Genomic DNA, 15,392 nt, shown 5'->3' on the forward strand with positions numbered 1-15,392 from the left:
CCGCCTAGTCTACGTTTGGTCTCACCAATGTATAAGAGTCCCCATCTTGAACAACGGATACAGTAGATGAGGTTGGAGGAGGTGCAAGTGAACCTCTGCCTCACCTGAAAGGACTGTCAGGGTCCCTGGACAGAGTCGAGGGAGGAGGTATAGGGACAGGTGTTGCATCTCCTGCGTTTGCTGGGGAAGGTACCTGGAGAGGGGGTGGTTTGGGTGGGAAGGGATGAGTTAATTAGGGAGTTGTGGAGGGAACGGTCTCTGCAGAGGGCAGAAATGGGCGGAAATGGGAAGATGTGACTGGTGGTGGGATCCCGTTGGAGGTGGCAAAAATGTTGGAGGATTATGTTTTGTATGCAACGGCTGATGGGGTGAAAGGTGAGGACTAGGGGAACTCTGTCCCTATTGCGACTAGGGGGAGGGGGAGCAAGGGGCAATCATTGTTACTTCTTTGCATATCTTTCATTCATATGTTCTAAGGAAAATAACTAGATGCTTCTATATCTTTCTACATCATCGTCTATACCTCTCGTTCCCCTTTCCTGTGACTCTCAGTCTGAATAAGGGTCTCGACTCGAAACGTCACCCATTCCTTCTCTCCAAAGATGCTGCCTGACCAACTGAATAGACACAGACCAGGGAGTTAGGTTAATGGGGTAAATTCCAATGATGGCTTTGTGAGTGACAATTTATTACAATTTTCCTCTTCAAGGTTTCAAGATCAGTTTATTGCCACATGTACCAATTAAGGTCCAGTGAAATTTATATATTTTATTTTTATTTTTATTAGCAAGGAAGAAAGAGAATTACAAATCTAAAGGTTATGGGGATAGATCCGGGAGATGATGAGTATAGTTGTACATCCAACCCTAAACTCAAGTTTTAACTTTAGTTTTAAATTTTAGTTTTGTGTCAAACCCATTTACTTTTTTAAAAATTCAATAAATGGAGACCAAATTTTAAAAAATAGATCTGGTTTGAAGGTCCAGTGAAATTTGAGTTACCATACAGCCATACTAAGTGAAAGCAACAAGACACACAGCCACATAAAATAAAAGTTAACATAAACACCCACCACAGCGGATTCCACATTCCTCACTGTGATGGAAGGTCATAAAGTCCAATCTTCTCCCTCTTTATTCTCCCATGGTCGGGGCTGTCGAACCATCCGCAGCCGGGGCGATCAAAGCTCCCGCGGCCGGCGATCCGAAGCCCTCGCGTCGGAGAGATCGAAACTCCCCCGTCGGGAGGGTTGAAACTCTCCGCGGTTTGGAGTTCCCGAGTCGGTCTCTGACCGGGGACCGCGGGCTCCATGATGTTAAAGTCCGCAAGCCCGCGGTTGGAGCTCTCCACAGTCGATCCCCGGCAAAGGGATCGCAAGCTCCGCGATGGTAAGTCCGTGCCGCGCCCACGATTGAAGCGCCGGGTCGGTCTCCAGGAAAGGCCGCGCCACTCCACGGTATTAGGCCGCAGTGGGGACGGAGATACGATACGGAAATAATCGCATCTCTGTCGAGGTTAGAGATTGAAAACAGTTTCCTCCAACCCCCCCCCCCCCCCCCCCACATAAAACAAACCAAGGAACACTAGAACATACTCTTTAACACGTACTTAAAATAACCAAAACAGAAGAAAGGACAGACAACTGTTGGCAAGGCAGCCCAAGAATTTCACCTTTTACTATTTAAAAATCTCGGACACCAGTCACAAATAGATTGGAGGGCCAAACTCTGAATATGAATTTTCGAATCCAATAAACATCCAAACCAGTCTCACACCGATGCGGAATCTGTCTTCCAGAATTGACCTGGGAGAGTAGGTAAGGAGAAGAGTAGAAGGGGGTGGAGAGAGGAGGGATTTGGCATGTGGGCAGGAGAGAGAGGTTGGTCCTGAGACAACGAGGGCCAAATGGATACTTGGATAAGAGGAGGGAAGGGAGTGTGTGGGGAAGAGGGGCAAAGCTTGGGAAGAGGGGAAAGAAGGGCCATGAGGAGAAAGAGGAGTCAAAGGAGGGCTCGTGAGTGGTTGGGGAAAAGGGGGACAAAAGGCCATGTGGAAGAGAGTTGCAATGCACCATGGGAGGTGAAGAGGATGCAAAGGAGGGCAATTGGGGACGAGGGGACCGTGGAGAGCAAGCGAGGAGAGGCGGCGGAAAAGGGCAAATGGGAAAGAGAGGGCAATGGAGTGTAGGTGGGGAAGAAGGGTCAAAGTAGAGCAAGTGAGAAAGGGGAGAAGAGACAGGAAATAAAGGAGACAGTGGGGAGCAAAATACAGTGGGGTGGAGGACATCCAGAAAAATGCAGCATTAGGAATGTTTTGAATAAGTAATATCTGGACCATTCAATGCCAGGTCCAAACCTTTTCAATCAGCGGTCTTAACAATATCGTAGGACGCCATGTCGCGGTACTAATGAGGCCCTGTTGCCTGAGACCAGTACACAATCTGGACACCATTGGGAGGGTCGTGACCATAAAAATAATCTCTTTGAAGTTCTTGCCATCTTGATTTCACTCTTCGATTTGCATTTTCTTGATTCTGCTTCAACGTTCCAGCAGAGGGCACCAGATACTCTGAGAGAAACATGAATTGACCTGGAACTGGATTATAAACAGCAACTTCATTTCCTGATTCAATATGGAGTTTACAATATCAACGGGTGCCTACTTCATCACCCTCATTGTGGTGGGGGACATCTGAGGAGTGGTGTGTGTTTCTTAAACTTTGCAACTGTGTCGAAGTGTCCATTTCACTGTTGAAATAACAGGAGAGCAAGGCTCATGATCTTCAGATTCAGGGACATCCTGGAAGGTCTTGAGTAAACCTGATGAGTATAACTACGACTTGATTAATTGAACGATATAGCATGGAAGCAGGCCCTTTGGCCCACCAAGTCCACTCCGACCTTCGATCAGCTGTTCCACTAGTTTTGTGTTATCCTTTTTCATCCACTCCCTACACATTAGGTGCAATTTAAAAAGGCCAATTAATCTACAAGCCCACACGTTTTTTTGGGTGTGGGAGGAGACTGTTGTAGGAAATCTATGTGGGCAGAGGGAGAACATGCAAACGACAAAGACAGCGACTGAGTTCTGAATTGAACCCAGGTCTCCAGCAATCTGAGGCAGCAGACTTACCAGCTTTGCCACTGTGTCACCCTGTTCTATTCTTGGTTGATAATCCTGCCCACAGCTATAGCCAAAGGTGATATTGAACAGAAATTTGGTGGATGGGCACCAATAAACTGGACAATTGGGATGGGGGACAAATAAATGAAACACTTAAAGAAGGGGTGAGATGTGTTGGATGTCTAGGCTGGGGGAGTGAAGAAAGAGAAACTGTATTGCTGTTCTGCCTGGGTGGGAGAGGGGAAATGAGTATCAGAGCAGATGTATGGGAAATGGAGGAAATAGATGTGAGGGCTCGAACGACTAGAGTAGAGTGGAGGCTAGATTTCTGGAAGAAGGTGGGTATTTCAGAAGAAGAAGGTTCTGAGGAAGGGTCTCGACCCGAAACATCGGCCATTCCTTCCCTCCAGAGATGCTGCCTGTCCCGCTGAGTTACTCCAGCTTTTTGTGTCTATCTCCAGAAGCTCTGGAGCAGAGGGCTTCATCTTGAGAAACGATGCGGTAGAGATTAAGAAATTGACAAAAAGAGATGGCATCATTCCAGGAGAGTGTGGGAGGAGGTGTAGTCTCGGGAGCTGTGGCAATCAGTGGGTTTAGAGAAGATTTAGGTGCTAGTCCTGGGATGGAGAGATCCAGAAAAGAAGGAGGTGCCAGAGGCAATCTCAGTGAATTTGAGGGAGGGTGAATGTGATGAGTAAGAAGGAAGAAGGGTCTCGATCCGAAATGTCACCCATTCCTTCTCTCCAGAGATGCTGCCGCCTGTCCTGCTGAGTTACTCCTGCTTTTTGTGTCTAAGATGAATGTGATGAAATTGATAACTTCTGTCTGAGTGCTGAAGGCAGCACTAATTGAGTCATCAAAGTAATGGAGAAAGAGTTGGTGAGGTTTGCCAGAACAGGGTTATGGTGACCACTCTACATGGCCAACAAAAAGACAGGAACAGCTGGTGCCTGGTCAAGTGCCCAGAGCTACACGTCTGATCTGTTGCAAGTCGCAGGTTGTCTGAATGGCAACCATAGAACGACGTGGTGACATAGCAGGTGAGCTATTGCCTTACAGCGCCAGAGACCAGGGTTCGATCCCGACTACGGGTGCTGTCTGTACGGAGTTTGTATGTTCTCCCCGTGATCTGCGTGGGTTTTCTCCAATGTCTTCGGTTTCCTCCCACACTCCAAAGACGTGCAGGTTTGTAGGTAATTGGCTTAGTATAAATGTAAAATTTGTCCCTAGTGCGTGTATGGTAGTGTTAATAAACAATAGACAATAGGTGCAGGAGGAGGCCATTCGGCCCTTCGAGCTAGCACCACCATTCAATGTGATCATGGCTGATCATTCTCAATCAGTACCCCGTTCCTGCCCCTGACTCCGCTATCCTTAAGAGCTCTATCTAGCTCTCTCTTAATCTGCGGGGATCGCTGGTCGTTGCAGACTCAGTGGGCCAAAGGGCCTGTTTCCGCGTTGTATCTCTAAACTAAAACCCGTTAGGCTCAAAGGCTCGTCATTGAGCAGCATACAATGTCATTCTGTGCAATGTTTTTCATAAAATCTTCTGTAATCCTTGCAGGTCCAAGTATACGATGTGAAACAATATGAGCATGGTGTGGATGATGTGATAGTGATGGGTTCAGATGGGCTGTGGGATGTTGCCTCGGATCAAGAGGTGGCAGATGCAGTCATTCACATGCTTTCCAGTTGTGAGCCTGACGACCGCAACAGGTTTGTGAACTTCACTGGATTTTTTTTTAAGACTGAAAATTCAGAACGTGAAATAAATGGAGCCTGCACTTACTCATCATATTATAGTTAGTTTTTAGTTTAGAGATACAGCGCGTGGAAACGGGCCCTTCGGCCCACCAAGTTTGCACCGACCCGTTAGAGGCAGGAAACATGTTCCCAGTGTTGGGGGTGTCCAGAACCAGGGGCCACACAGTTTAAGAATAAGGGGTAGGCCATTTAGAACTGAGATGAGGAAAGACTTTTTCAGTCAGAGAGTTGTGAATCTGTGGAATTCTCTGCCTCAGAAGGCAGTGGAGGCCAATTCTCTGAATGCATTCAAGAGAGAGCTAGATAGAGCTCTTAAGGATAGCGGAGTCAGGGGGTATGGGGAGAAGGCAGGAACGGGGTACTGATTGAGAATGATCAGCCATGATCTCATTGAATGGAGGTGCTGGCTCGAAGGGCCGAATGGCCTCCTCCTGCACCTATTGTCTATTGACCAGCGATCCCCGCACATCAACACTATCCTACACACACTGGGACAATTTTACATTTACGCCAAGCCAATTAACCTACAAACCTGTAAGTCTTTGGAGTGTGGGAGGAAACCGAAGATCTCGGAGAAAACCCAGGCAGGTCACGGGGAGAACGTACAAACTCGGTCCAGACAAGCACCAGTAATCAGGATCGAACCCGGGTCTCTGGCGCTGTCAGGCAGCAACTCTACCGCTGCGCCACCGTGCCGCCCTAATCACCCAACCCAAAGTGCTTTACCGAGAGCAGAATAGTATTTGCTGCATGTGTCACTGTATCAATAGGGAATGTAATCACTAATTTGGCCACAGCAAACTCCCACGCAACAGTGATAGATTCATAACAAAATAACTTTGCTTTGTGGTGTTGTTTGAGGGTACATATTGATCCCCTGCTTCTTCAAATAACCAATGTGATGTTTTATATTCATTGAGATGGAAAGGGGCACTTTATTAAATATCTCATCTGAAAGACAGTGCCACTGCAGTTATCAGGGATGTTAACCTGGATTTTTTGTTTCAATATTGGGGTTATGTAACCCCAATATTCACTTGCACGTGATCCATATTCCTCCATTCCCCACATATTAATCTGCCTGGCTAAAAGCCTCTTAAATGGCACTATTGTATCTGCCTCCACAACCACTCCTGGCAGCACATCCAGGAAGCCACCATTCTCTATGATTAAAAACAAATTGCCCCACATATCTTCTTTAAACTTTTCCCCTCTCACCTTAAATCCATACCCTCTCGTCTTTGGGAAAATGTTTCTGACTCTACCCAATCGATACCTCTCCATAATCTTACATGCTTCTATCACGTGTCCTCTCAGCTTCGATTTTCCAGAGAAAGAAATCCAGGTGTTTCCAACCTCTCCTTCTTGTTCATCCCCTCTAATCCAGGCAGTATTCTGGTAAACCTCTTTTGCACCCTGTTCAAATCCTCCACATCCTTCACACAAAGGGGAGACCAGACTGCACGCGGAACTGCAAATGTGGCCTCACCAAAGTCCTAAAAAGCTACAACATGACTTCCTGTTTCTTATATTCAATGTCCCGACCGATGAAGGCACCCTTACCATATGTTTAGTTTAGTTTAGTTTAGAGGCACAGTGCAGAAACAGACCCTTTGGCCCACCGAGTCTGCGCCGACCAGCGATCCCCGCACATTAACACTATCTTACACACACCAGGAACAATTTACAATTTCAACAGGCCATTACCCCTATAACCTGAACTTCTTTGGAGTGTGGGAGGAAACCGGAGGACCCGGAGAAAACCCACACGGTCACAGGGAGAACGTACAAACTCCGTACTGACAGCACCCATAGTCAGGATCGAACCCGGGTCTCTGGCGCTGTAAGGCAGCAACTCTACTGCTGCGCCACCGTGCCACCCTAAACTAAACTCGACCTTCGCAGTAGCAAACTCCACACAGACAGCGCCCGAGGTTGGAATCAGACCTGTGTCTGTGGAGCTGTAAGGCAGCAGCTCTACCTGCTGTGCCACTGTGTCCCATCTACTTGTGTTGCCAGTTTCAGGGAACTATGGACCTGGACCCCAAGATCCCTCTGTACCTCGATGCTGCTCAGGGTCCTGTCAGTAACTATATAATATCCTCTCACATTTGACCTCCCAAATAATTGCTCACATTATACTCCAATTGCCAAATTCTGTAACTTTCCTCACTGTCAACAACTCCACTAATGTTGTTGTCTGCAAACTTACTAATCTACCTATCTACATTCACATCCAATTCATTTATATATATATATATATAATATATATATATATATATATATATATATATATATCAGAAACAACAAAAGTCCCAGCACAGATCCTTGTGGAACTCCATTGGTCACAGACCTCCAGCCAGAATAACGTCCTTCCACCACTACTCTCTGACTTCTATGATATGTAGCTCAATTCCATTCAGATTTGTTTTGGGTTCCCTGACCTCAAGTACTCTAGCCTAAAAATAAAGTCCCAAGAAGTCTACACATCAGCACCCACTGGACAATGAGTGCTCCATGTAAGCATGATCGGTGGCAAGGAACAGAAACCTATGTGGTCATCAGATTCTAGCAGCCAATGTGTCTCTGCTTAGTATAAACATGGAAAAAGTTGAATCACTCATCGTCATTAGAAGCTTTTATGCATTCATACCGTGTGCCAGCTCCTTGAAAGTTATCCAATTAGTCCTGTTCCACCTATTCCCCACAGTCCTACAAATTTATCCTTTCCAAATACATATCTCATTCTTTTCTAAATGTTACTATTGAATCTGCTTCCTCTACTGACTCAGACAGTGAACGTCACATTAAAAACAACCTGCAGCAGTAAAATATAATTCTCCTCATCTCCATTTTGTTTAAGTGTCCTGCGATTTATTAACCCTTTGCCTAATTATTCCATTAAAACTCAGTTTTCTACTATGAAGTTTCCTCTAAATTTTCTCTTCATAAAAACAAATCTCTGCTTCTCTGATCTTGCAAGGGGACTAGCACATACCATTTCAGTAAAGTGGCTCGGAAATGCAATGTAGATGTCAAGAAGGTGTGTGGAAAGGAACTGCAGATGCTGGTTTATATCAAAGATAGACACAAAATGCTGGAGTAACTCAGCGGGACAGGCAACATCTCTGGAGTGAAGGAATGGCTGACGTTTCTGGTCGAGATCCTTGATCAGACCGAGAGTCAGGGGAGAGGGAGACTAGAGATATTGAAGGACAAGGTGTGAAAACAACAGATCAAAGCAGACGGTGATCAAGGAAATGTGGAATGGTTCATTATTAGCTATGGGGAAGGTGACAATGAGGCCTACAATCAGGAACACAGTAAAATTATTCAGAGAAATAGGGTGGGGGAGGGATGGAGAGAGAGGGAAAGCAAGGGTTACTTGAAGTTAGAGAAATCAATATTAATAGCGTTGGGTTGTGAACTGGCCAAGTGAAATGATCTCCGGTTTCACAGTCTGGGCACCATAGCAATCCTGCTGGAGAAGGAAAAGCTTGCATTTATATCGAGACTTCCAGCAAGTTAGAGTATCCCAAAGCATTTTACAGTTAATGAAGTACACTTAATGTATTGTTTATTTAGTAATCAATCTGTATTTTAAATAATCTTTTAATACATTGGAGGAATCTATTTATGTTCCGTAATATAACTAGTAATTAGTGGCCAGCCCTCTGACATTTTCCTGGAACCTTCAGAAATTGTCAATGTGATCGTCAACACTCTACAAGGGATCTGTTGTCAGGGTAAAAAAAAAAAGCAGAGTTTCCAATCTCTTTGAACGCATTCAGCTGTAAAAATATTTGGAGTAAAGGAAAAGGCAATTGGGCTGAGCACCAAGAACCATCCAATTGGTAACACACAGTCTGTTGATTTCCAAATGGCTGTATGAATCCATGGGTGGGGTTGGTGATGAGGGGCAGATTGAGTTGGAGTGTTGGTAAGGTAAATGTCGAGTGATTGAAACCTCCTGGACTATGTCCAGATCAATTGGCATATTTATTTGCAGTTTGAGAATCCAGCTTAATCTGCTTCTTGTGTAGGAAGGAACTGCAGATGCTGGTTTAAACCGAAGATAAACACAAAATGCTGGAGTAACTCAGTGGGACAGGCAGCATCTCTGAAAAGCAGGATTGAGTGACGTTTCAGGTCGAGACCCTTCTTCAGACTTCTTCAGTCTGAAGAAGGGTCCCGACCCAAAATGTCATCCAATCCTTCTCTCCAGAGATGCTGCCTGTCCCGCTGAGTTATCCCAGCAGTTTGGGTTAATCTGCTTCTTTCTAAGCAGATTTATTCTTTTATCTATCACTCATCTTTTTTCGAATTAAATTCAACACTGCGCTGAAATAAATGAATCGAAGAATAAAGAGAAATGGCATTATTCAGAATCACTGAATTATTTTGCCCCGATGGTAGTTAAATCAACCAGGTTCGATAGTTTCAAATGGAAACCACGCTAATGTGAGAAAGAGGATAGAACATAAAGATATGTTGAAAAGCTGCAACAACTCAAATGAGAAGCAATGAAACTTAATTAAGGAAAAATAGCAGAACAGAATATTTGGCCTAAAATGGCCAACCTGTGCTTTAATGTTTATACGTTCCCATACCATTCTCCCCACAGGTTTACCCTGGCAGCTCAGGACTTGGTGATGAAATCCCGTGGAGTTTTGAAGGACCATGGGTGGCGATTGTCAAACAACAGACTGGGCTCAGGTGATGACATCTCCGTCTTTGTCATTCCTCTTTACGGGCAAACGTGACCGGCTTGAGAACAATCCCACCTTGGACTCTGCAAAGACTGCACAATGGAGCGATTCATCTATAAATAACGTTCTTTCCCTTGTTAAATTGATTTGTACCCGCACTCGTGTACAATAATCCCTCTTGTAAACAAGGGCTTGCACTTGTAGGGTTCTTTATACAACCTCACTACATTCCTAAGTGTCTTACGGTTGTGCAGTCACTGCTGCATTGTCCGAAATCTGTCGCTCAATTTGCCCATTACAAGTTCCTAAAATAAGTGTGATAAATGGTCGTACAAATCGTGTTATTGAGCATTAGGCAAGGCCGGATATTAGCATTAACAATCAACCTGTTGTTCTTCAAGTAGTAGAATATTTATATCCACATAAAAAACAGTCCTCGATATAAAATGTTATCAAAAGACGGCACTTCAACAATGTACTGCGCGTATTGGTCTGGATTATGTGGTCAAAACCACAAAGATCCCAAGAGAAATATTGTTATGGGCAATGACAATATCCTATTATTACCAGAATCCAGCCTGGATTTGAGGGTATTAGCTATAAGGAAAGTTTGGATTGTTTTCACTGTTAAATTCCCCCCCCCCACCCCCTCACCTTAAACCTATGTCCTCTTGTTCTTGCTTCCTTACTCTAGGTAAAAGAATCTGCATTTCCCCTATCTATTCATTTCATGATCGTATACATCTCTATAAGATCATCCCTCATCCTCCTGCACTCCAAGGAATAACGTCCTAGCCTGCTCAACCTCTACCTAAAGTTTAGGCCCTCGAGTCCTGGCAACATCATTGTAAATTTTCTCTGCACCCTTTCCAGCTTAACAACATCTTTCTGATATCAGGGTGACCAAAACTGAACACACTGCCCTAAATGGGGCCTCACCAATGTCTTGTACAATTGAGACATGACCTCCCAACTTTTATACTTAATACTCTGACTGATGAAGGCCAACATGCTGAAAGTCTTCTCGACCATCCTGTCTACCTGTGATCCCACTTTAAAGGAACTATATACCTGTACTCCCTCTGCTCTACAACACTCACCAAAGCCCTACCAATCAATGTGTAAGTCTTCCAGGTTACACTTCCCAAAATGCCATAACTTGCACTTCTCTGTATTAACCATCAACCATTCCTCAGCCCACCTGCCCAACTGATCAAGATCCTGCTGCAATTCTTGACAACCATCTTTGCCATCAACAAAACCACCCACTTTAGTGTCATCTGCGAACTTACTAATCATGCCAAATAATTGATATAGATAACAAATCGCAATGGCCCCAGTACCGAACCCTGAGGCACACCACTAGTCATGGGCCTCGAGTCCGAAAAACAACTTTCCACCATCACCCATTGCTTCCTTCCATGGTCCATTTTCTATCCAGTCGGATAGCTCTCCTTGGATCCCATGCGATCTAACCTTCCAGAGCAGCCTACCATGTGGAACCTTGTTAAATGCCTTGCTGAAATCCATATATATGTCTACAGCTCTGCCCTCATCAACTTTTTGGTTACATCTTCAATAAAACTAAATCAGGTTCGTGAAAAACAAATTCCCACATACAAACCCATGCCGACTATCCCTAATCAGCCTTTGTCCATCTAAATGCATGTATCTCTTAATCCCTCAGAACACCCTCTAGTAACTTTCTGACCACAGATGTTAAATTCACTGGCCTATAGTTCCCAGGCTTCTCCCTTCAGCCCTTCTTAAATAGAAGCACAACATTTGCCACCCTCCAGTCTTCCCGCACCTCACCTATTTTTAATGTTGACTCATAAATCTCAGCCAGGGCACATGTAAATTCTTCCCTAGCTTCCCACAGTGTCCTTGGATATATCTGATCAGGCCCAGGAGATCTGTCTACCTTCATGTGCATTTGGACCTTCAGCACCTCCTCAACGTAATACTGACTGCCCTCAAGCCACTTCCATTGACTGCCCCAAGTTCCCCGGAGGGGCCCCATTTTCTTTCTGGTGACCCTTTTTCTCTTAATGTACATAAAATCTCTTAGGATTATCTTTAACACTGTCTGCCAGAGCTATCTCCTGTCCCCTCTTGCCCACCTGATTTCCTTTTTTAGCGTGCTCCTCAGTTCCTGAAACTCCTCCAAGGATACACTCGATCGCTGCTGCCTACACCTGCCCCATGCCTCCTTCTTATTCTGGACCAGGGTATCCATTTCTCTCATTATTCAAGCTTCCTTGCGCCCGCCTGCTTTGACCCTCACTCTTACAGGAACATACATGTTCTGGACTCCCGTCAGCACACTTTTAAAAACATCCCACTTTCCTGACATCCCTTTTCCTCTAAATAACCTGCTCCAAACAACTTGAGCGAGTTCCTGTCTTAATACCTTCAAAGTTGGCCTTGCCCCAATTTAGAATGTTAACTTGTGGGCCCGCCCTGTCTCTATCCAATAGTCAATAGTCATTTATTTGTCACATACACATAAATGTGCAGTGAAATGGAAAATTACCCGCAGTTCAACAATAAGACCAATGAGAATAATCAATAAAAATGCAATAACACATACAATCATAAACCAACACCAAACAAAAGAAACATCCATCACAGTGAGTCTCCTCCAGTCACCTCCTCACTGAGATGAGGTTTAACTATCTTAAACCTAATAGATAAGGTAGGAAGTCAGGACCGTTTTCCCAGGTGGAAATGTCAAGCGGTAGAGGGCATAGCTGCAAGGTGAAATGAGTGAAGTTTAAAGTTGATGTATGGGGCAAGTTTTCCACACAGAGTGGTGGGTGCCGGGAACGTGCTGCCAGGGGTTGTGGTGGAGGCAGATAAGAGGCTTTCAGAAAGGCGTGTCGATATACAGGGAATGGAGGGAATACGTGCAGGAAGATGAGATTAGTTTGTCTTGGTGGCATATTCGGCACAGACATCGTGGACTGAAGGGCCTGTTCCTGTGCTGTGCTTTCCTAAGTTTTATACAGGGTGTAAGGAAAACGACCTGACAGGGCATTTGGAGTGTATGATGTAGGATTGGCAACATTTGGATCAAAAATGTCTTGGAGTTCATCCAATTAGAAGGACCTATCGTAGTTTCTTTCCACTCAATCCCAACCCAAGCCTGGTCTTCTCTGGAAGGATCTAACAGTTAAATAACGATTCCAGGCATTTCATCTTGCTCAATTCATACAGACATTTGTGCTGACTATGTGGGTCTAGTGCCTTAAGATTTAGTTCAATATTAGCTGTGAATGAGCAAACACTATCAGAACCATTTTTGGACAACAACCTGATGCACAGCCCTCTGAAACAAATGGGGGGAAACAGAATTCACTTGTGCACACCGTCAGTGATATTACAAATATATTTTGGTTTATTCACATCAAGCTGGAGGGCATGTTACAAGTTGGGATAGAAAAATCTGATCTATAGGTCTTTAACCAAAATCCATTGCCAGGTTTGTTGTGTATTCATTTACAGTATTTGCACATTGTTAGCAAAGCCAGCATTGCTAGCGATACCAAATTGTGAATCTGGTAGTGAGCTGTATTCTTGGAACTGCTACGGTCTATGCAATGAACGTACTTTCAAAGGCCTGTTGAGTAGCGTTTCATAAACTTATTATTACTACAAGAGGAACCCGCGAGGAAAACTGTCTCTACAATCATAAGTAATCAATGGTGATACTTGCCCCCTCGGAAGGCACTTTACAGTGTATATTAATGATTTGGACGAGGGAATTGAATGCAACATCTCTAACTTTGCGGATGACACGAAGCTGGGTGGCAGTGTTAGCTGCGAGGAGGATGCTAGGAGGCTGCAGAGTGACTTGGCTAGATTAGGCGAGTGGGCAAATGCATGGCAGATGCAATATAATGTGGATAAATGTGAGGTTATCCACTTTGGCGGCAAGAACAGGAAAGCAGAGTATTACCTGAATGGTGACCGATTGGGAGAAGGGGAGATGCAACGTGACCTGGGTGTCATGGTGCACCAGTCATTGAAAGCAAGCATTCATAGCAAGAGGATTTGAGTTTAGGAGCAGGGAGGTTCTGCTGCAGTTGTACAGGGCCTTGGTGAGACCGCACCTGGAGTATTGTGTGCAGTTTTGGTCTCCTAACCTGAGGAAAGACGTTCTTGCCTTAGAGGGAGTACAGAGAAGGTTCACCAGATTGATCCCTGGGATGGCGGGACTTTCATATGAGGAAAGACTGGATAGACTGGGCTTGTACTCGCTGGAATTTAGAAGACTGAGGGGGGATCTTATAGAAACATATAAAATTCTTAACGGGTTGGAGAGGCTAGATGCGGGAAGATTGTTCCCGATGTTGGGGGAGTCCAGAACCAGGGGTCACAGCTTAAGGATAAGGGGGAAGTCTTTTAGGACCGAGATGAGAAGACATTTCTTCACACAGAGAGTGGTGAGTCTGTGGAATTCTCTGCCACAGAAGGTAGTTGAGGCCAGTTCATTGGCTATATTTAAGAGGGAGTTAGATGTGGCCCTTTTTGCTAAAGGGATCAGGGGGTATGGAGAGAAGGCAGGTACAGGCTACTGAGCTGGATGATCAGCCATGATCATATTGAATGGCGGTGCAGGCTCGAAGGGCCAAATGGCCTACTCCTGCACCTATTTTCTATGTTTCTAAATGAACATACGGGTGGGTCTGAAGAGTCTCGACCCGAAAAGTCACCCATTCCGTCTCTCCAGAGCAGCTGCCTGTCCCGCTGAGTTACTCCAACATTTTGTGTCTACCTTTGATTTAAACCAGCATCTGCAGTTCTTTCTTACACATATGGGTGGGCCTTTCAGCTGCCCTAGTCTATTCTACTGCATAATTATATCAGCACTATTATTTACAAACCACCTATCTTCTTTTTGTAAACCTTAATGCCTTGTCCAAAAAGTCTCCTAATTTCTGTTCTGAATCCTCCCTCCCCTTAACCGAGAGCTTTTTGTGGGAGATAGGCAAGACTTTCATTGCTCTTTATTTTGAAGAATGAATTGGGATGTGACCTATGAACGACCTAATCATAATTTTAAGGGTATATTGATAATTCAGTTTGCAGTGGTACTAAATGTATAACAATCATAAGGGACAAATGGCCTCCTGTGTGTAAACGTATATAATTGTATGAAAAGTTCTATAAAAGTTTTGACTTGCAATGACTCACTTGTGGTAAATGGCAACCTTGAGTCAAATAGCAATGCTTTATTATTTTCCAAGGTAAAGAAACCGGAAAAAAAATAGTTTGCTTGAGGTACCAATCCTGCACAGGAACATAGCCTGTGGAGAGAAAACTTGGGAGAATAAATAAATTATCTTGAAATCCAATTTACAAAAGATGTGGTTTTATTTCCCTCTTAATTTATAACTGCCATTTTAATGGCAGCTGGTGATACCCGCACTAAATGATTTCTCAAAAGGATATAAAGAATCCTGACCCTCCCCAGCAGACTTCTAGCGAACGTTAAATCACTCGTGAACAAGCTTGAAGAGCTTAGAGTAAGTCTGCTGTAGAGATCAGGGACTGCTGTATTCTTTCTTTGTACCACTGAAACATGCCTCATCCTTGCCTCACCTGGCCCTGGTTCGATGGTGCTTTTATTCTCACGTGTGCAAAGGCATAGTGAAATTCTTTTCTAACAAACAGTCCAGTGGAGTATTGCCATGCCAAAGCACATTCCCGATTAGCAAATTGTACAGAAAAAGTTTACTGATACCACATGCAAAAGCCACCATTTTCAAAGTCCAGTCCTCGCTCTAGTTG

General features: G+C 44.5%; 1 protein-coding gene across 4 annotated transcripts in view; it reads left to right on the plus strand.

Moving 5' to 3' along the window:
- LOC144605391 (protein phosphatase 1H-like) overlaps positions 1-14,943 on the plus strand; it is a 52,361-nt gene extending 37,418 nt beyond the window's left edge. For all 4 annotated transcript variants that reach the window (XM_078420566.1, XM_078420563.1, XM_078420565.1 and 1 more), the window contains 2 exons: positions 4,688-4,839; positions 9,512-14,943. In XM_078420566.1, coding sequence (XP_078276692.1) covers positions 4,688-4,839; positions 9,512-9,650 — 291 coding nt within the window. In that variant the 3' untranslated portion in view covers positions 9,651-14,943. The remainder of the gene's footprint in view (positions 1-4,687; positions 4,840-9,511) is intronic.
- Positions 14,944-15,392: the final 449 nt, after the last annotated feature.

Source organism: Rhinoraja longicauda, chromosome 24, assembly GCF_053455715.1.
Source record: "Rhinoraja longicauda isolate Sanriku21f chromosome 24, sRhiLon1.1, whole genome shotgun sequence".
Classification (NCBI taxonomy): Eukaryota; Metazoa; Chordata; class Chondrichthyes; order Rajiformes; family Arhynchobatidae; genus Rhinoraja; species Rhinoraja longicauda.